This window comes from Lathyrus oleraceus, chromosome 5 (genome assembly GCF_024323335.1).
Source record: "Lathyrus oleraceus cultivar Zhongwan6 chromosome 5, CAAS_Psat_ZW6_1.0, whole genome shotgun sequence".
NCBI lineage: Eukaryota > Viridiplantae > Streptophyta > Magnoliopsida > Fabales > Fabaceae > Lathyrus > Lathyrus oleraceus.
Window position 1 is genome coordinate 311,186,317 of NC_066583.1, and position 5,063 is coordinate 311,191,379.

Genomic DNA, 5,063 nt, shown 5'->3' on the forward strand with positions numbered 1-5,063 from the left:
GGTCATTGATTGGTCATTGAAGGCAACAGTTATGAGGATACCTTAGCATTCGAAGGGACTATCATCATTTAACCGTAGGCTACACCGAAGGGTCATCGAGGGACAAAATCGTATTTCCGAAGGCAACATCCGAGGGACTATGATGATTTAACCGAAGGGTCTTTGCTAAGTGTATCCCCATATTCGCGGGACATGACCGTAATACCGTAATCGTGGGGTAATAAAGAGAGAGGTCCGATATTATCTATTTAAAGTCCATATTTTAACAATTAATTAAATAGCCATAATCAGTTAGGTAGTTAGGTCCACATTAAATCGATGAAATCAATACATTATAAATCAAGCTTGATAATTCAAGATGAATCTCCATATTAAAATTAGGTCATTCAAAAGCCATCTCCTCAAAAGTATCCCACACCTAAAGCGGCATGCCTAGCAGGCTGTTTCTTCGGAAGTATGCTAGCTTTTACACCATGCAACACATAGGTTAGAGCATTGAGATAAAATATGATTGGACAATTGCAACATAAAATAGACATAACAGTTATGAGTTCAGGCCAAATGATGCAAAAATCGTAATTAGATAAACATAAGATGGAACAGCAAAGAGACAAAGCAGCCACTGTCCCGTTCGCCTCTGCTTCGCCTAGCGAAGGCTCAGCGAATGCTCGCTGCAGGCTCGCTTAGCGACGTGCTAGCGAGCGGCCACGGGTTTGGAGTTTGACAGCAGCATGATTTCCGAAAACCTGCACTCTTATGGCATTTGATCACCGACACAGCATAGACAATTATACAGGATGTTCATACTTAGATTCACATACGAAATCAAATTACATATTAAAACTTTAATCGGAATGCATCATGTATGTAAAGAATATCAATTGGAAACGTAAAATAGCGGTGATACGCAAACCTGTGTGCAATTACAATATTGAAAGGGACTGATTGTTTGGAGGCCGGATTGAGTTGGGTGGCGGTGGCTTTGGTGCGGATGGGCGGCCTTCAGGTTAGCAGGGTTTCTGCACCAGGGTTTCCGTCCTTCTTTGTCCGTCTTGGTCTCTCCGTTTCTGTCCGTCTCTGTGTGTGTGTTTTCCGTGGCCGAAGAGCTGGCATTTATAGTGGTAGTGGTGACCTAATGGGCTCAGAATGAGGTCCAAAACTTTTGATATTCGCAAGCTTCGCTAGGCGAAGGAATTGCTCGCCTAGCGAGCAAGCTATTCTGGGCCTTCTTTCTGGATCTGATGCTTCGCTGGGCGAGTGTCATGATGAAGTGTTCGCTAGGCGAAGTAATTGCTCGCCTAGCGAGCAAGCTATTTTGGGCCGTTTTTGGATTGGGCCTGTTGTGAGCTGGGCTTTCGTTCCTTTAGAGTCAGTGCCTTGCAAAACAAGTCGGAATGCCTTGAAAGATGCCTTGTAATATCAACGGGCAAATTTTGGGGTATGACACCATTTATTCCATCTTCACACGCTACCCCCATAACCTCACTACCTACTCCAACTCTTCCATCTTTCTGCTCCTTCTCCACAAACCTCTGCTAGGGCAACCATGCCTTTTCCAGAAAAACTCCAAAATGTCACAACATCAAGATACGTCTGCTTCTAAAAATACTAAGTCTACTCCCAGGGTTCGTGCTCCTCCCATGGCCGTCCATAATGATGAGATTCTGGATGTTGCTCCTCTCTCTGTTATTCCCGGTGCGAACATTGACTTGAACCAACCCATATCCATTGATGCTTCCGCTTCTGCATGTTCTAATCAAGGTAATCCCTCTAGTATTCCTTCTGGTTCTACTCCTACCACTAACTTTAAGGAAGGAACACACTATATTGATCGTGTTATAAAAGACCTAGTCACTAGAATTCTTAACGAAGGCCACTCTGTGAAGGGAGTTTCTACCCCCCTTTCTCAAATGTACCCCTCTCCTGAGGTTGAACAACATAGTGGTGAGGATGACAATTCCTCTAGTTCTGAAAAGGAATTGGCTGCTGAAGGGTTGCACTCTTTCGGGAAGACCATGTCTGAAAAAGGGAAATATGTGGCTTCTCACGCTGATAATGCTTCCCACTCTAAAAAGCATGATGATGCAAATGTTTTGATTGATTTAGAGGATGGTAGATATGATGATCAAGAGGAAAGCTTGATTAATCGCATGAAGGCAAGTGTGGTTAAACACATGAAGACTCACAAAGGAAAATCTGTGGCTGAACTTATGTCAGCTAGAAAAGCCAAGAAGACTGCTGGTATTGGCCCCTCCAAACCATGGAGCAAGGTTGAAGTAAAGAAGAGGAAGGTCAAAGATGATTCTGAGCCTAAAGACGATGTTGAGGAAGATGTCCCTGACATCTCGCCTGCAAAGAAAACTACTGTTAGGAAGTCTCCTGTTAAAGTCCCTGCTGTTGATTTGGATAACATCTCCTTCCATCTTGAGGATGGAGCTGCTAAGCGGAAATTTGTGATTCAGAGAAGGGTAGTTGTGGAAAGGGAGTTGGGAAAAGATGTTGCTGATGTCAAGGAGGTCATGGACCTGATAAAAGCTTATGGGCTGTTGAAGACTGTTGCTGGGTTCTCTCAATGCTATGAAGGTTTAGTTAAGGAATTTATTGTCAACATTCCTGAGGATATTTCTGATAAAAACAACAAGGAGTTCTGCAAGGTGTTTGTGAGGGGTAAGTGTATAACATTCTCTCCTATTGTTATTAATAAATTTCTAGGCAGAAAAAATGAGGGTGCAGGTGAATTAGAGGTTACAGACAATCAGGTATGTAGGGAGATTACAGCTAGGCAGGTGAAAGTTTGGCCTGTTAAAAAGCATCTTCCTGCTGGGAAGTTGATTGTCAAGTATGCTATCCTGCATAAAATAGGAGCTGCCAACTGGGTCCCTACCAACCATATCTCCAACATTGCTAATACTCTTGGGTGGTTTATTTTTGCTGTTGGAACAAAAGTGAAATTTGACTACGGTAGATTTATGTTTGATCAAATCATCAAGCATGCAACTACTAATGCAGTTAAGCTGCCAATTGCTTTTCCCTCTATGATCTGTGGAATTATCTTGAATCAACATCCTGGTATTTTGTGCTCAAATGACTTACCTAGTAGAAGAAAACCAGCTCTGTCTATGCACTACAAACTCTTTGAAGGCAGTCATGTCGAGCATATTGTCATGACATCTGCCATGAAAAGGCCAGCCTCAAAAGTTGGAGCAATTGCTGAGCTTAAGGAGACATGTAAAGAGCTAGGTTAAGGGATAAGGGTAGCCACAACTAGAAAGCAATCCTTGGAAGCCTTGATTGAAAGCTTGGAGCAAGCTGAGAGTGAAAATGTTGAACATGCTAATGTCAGGCATGAAGAAGAAGCTGAAGCCCACACCTCTAGTGAGAGGTCTGCTAACAATGATTATGCAAGTGGCAATTCTACTTCTGGTGCTGATGAAGAAGCTGCAAACTCCAGCTCTACTGAGTAGCTCTGTTGGCGTTGATTCCACGTGTTTTTGATGATTTTCTTGGCTGTTTGTTGTTGTTTTAGTGGATTTCCTTATTTTTTTTGTTTCCCAGCTTTCTTACAGCTGTGTATGTTCTTGGTTTGTAACTCTTTAACTTCTGGCATTCTGGTTAATGGCTAAATAGACATTTATTTTGTCTCTTTGGTCTCTTTTGGCTAAAAAGGGGGAGAAGTAACTGTAGATGTAGCTGAGTATCTTTGCTTAGCTATTTTTGTTGCTCTATTTGTTTGGCACAGGGGGAGAATATGGGGAGAATTCTCTGTGGCCTGTTTGTGTGAAGCAGTGTGGTTGTTGGGGGAGCTGTTGTTTTCTAGAATGTTGCATGGACTTGAGGGAGAGTACAAGCGCTTGTGTGTTTACTATTTGTGTGTTATTTGTGTGTGCTTACTTCTGCTGCTGAACTGATGCTCTAATTGTTTTCTTGTGAACGTGTGATTTATTGTGTGTTTAGCCAAAATTTGCCAAAGGGGGAGTTTGTTGGTTCTATGGATTGGCATCAATTTTGGTAAAACTTTATGTTATTGCAAGTTGTCACGCTTGTAGTCTTGACATGTGATATTAGCTTTCTGCAGGTTGTTTAATATGGCTGTGCAGGATTTATTCAAGATGTCAGACCCGATGTTATAACATGTGCATACAGAACATTCAGTCTGAATGTTATGTATTTTGTTATTGCGCTTTTTATACAAGTCTTTGTGTGCTTATGTGGAGATTGCATGTGTTATTCTAGGAGCAATTCTATTTAAAGCCAGAATATCATGTCTCCCTAAAATGAATGATTAATTGCTATTTCTTAGGGAATATGAAATAAATAGAATTAGGGTTTCATGCGGCCCAGGCCCATTCAGAAAGCTTCTATATAAAGGCTTTGTAAACCCTATTTTAGAGAGAGGAGATACTGTAGTGGTGTATTTGTCACCATTGGAAATATTGACTAGATCCAAGGTAAATCATACAAAGTCGAGTCGCCACTGCACTTCTATTTATCCAAAGGAATGGCTAGAAAGCGAACAAAAGCCTATAAAGTTTTACAAATAAAACTAGCAAAAGGGGGTCAGAGATCTGGGTAAGGGGGTTGGTTATGTCATGGGAAGGTGTTAGGCACCCACAACATCCTAGGTACTCCTAGGGAGCCCTTTTCACAACTTGTTGTATGTTATTGTTTATGAAACATTTATTTGTGCAAACATTGATTGAAGAGATGAGAAAAGAATGTACAAGTTAATTATTTTTGTGTTTGGATGGATGAACCCATTGCCTACGTACCCTTTCATGAAAGATAAGGATCAAAACCCCGTAGTTCGGGTAACAGATTTCAAAACAATGAGTGGATTAATTTTAAGCAAAAGCCTTAAGGTCTTTCATTATCCACGGGAGAAAACTCAACCTGAACAACCACAAGTCCACCATGTGAGAACAACTTCAACATACTAGTGAGGGACTATGCCCTATAATAAGCATGGAAGTCTTACAATTCAATCACTAAGGACAAAAGGTGAGATTCAGATCAACCACTAAGATAATTCAGATCTATGGCTAATGCATGAAAATTTGATTAAG

The 5,063-nt window shown here is 41.3% G+C and overlaps 1 protein-coding gene across 1 annotated transcript; it reads left to right on the top strand.

The window, feature by feature from the left end:
• The first annotated feature begins 1,571 nt into the window (after nucleotides 1–1,571).
• On the top strand, nucleotides 1,572–3,245 carry LOC127080377 (uncharacterized). Its single transcript, XM_051020698.1, has one exon. The coding sequence runs from the start codon at nucleotides 1,572–1,574 to the stop codon at nucleotides 3,243–3,245; it is 1,674 nt and encodes a 557-aa protein (XP_050876655.1).
• Nucleotides 3,246–5,063: the final 1,818 nt, after the last annotated feature.

Coding starts and splice junctions, on each gene's coding strand:
- LOC127080377 (XM_051020698.1), top strand. CDS start 1,572: ATGTCACAACATCAAGATACGTCTGCTTCTAAAAATACTAAGTCTACT.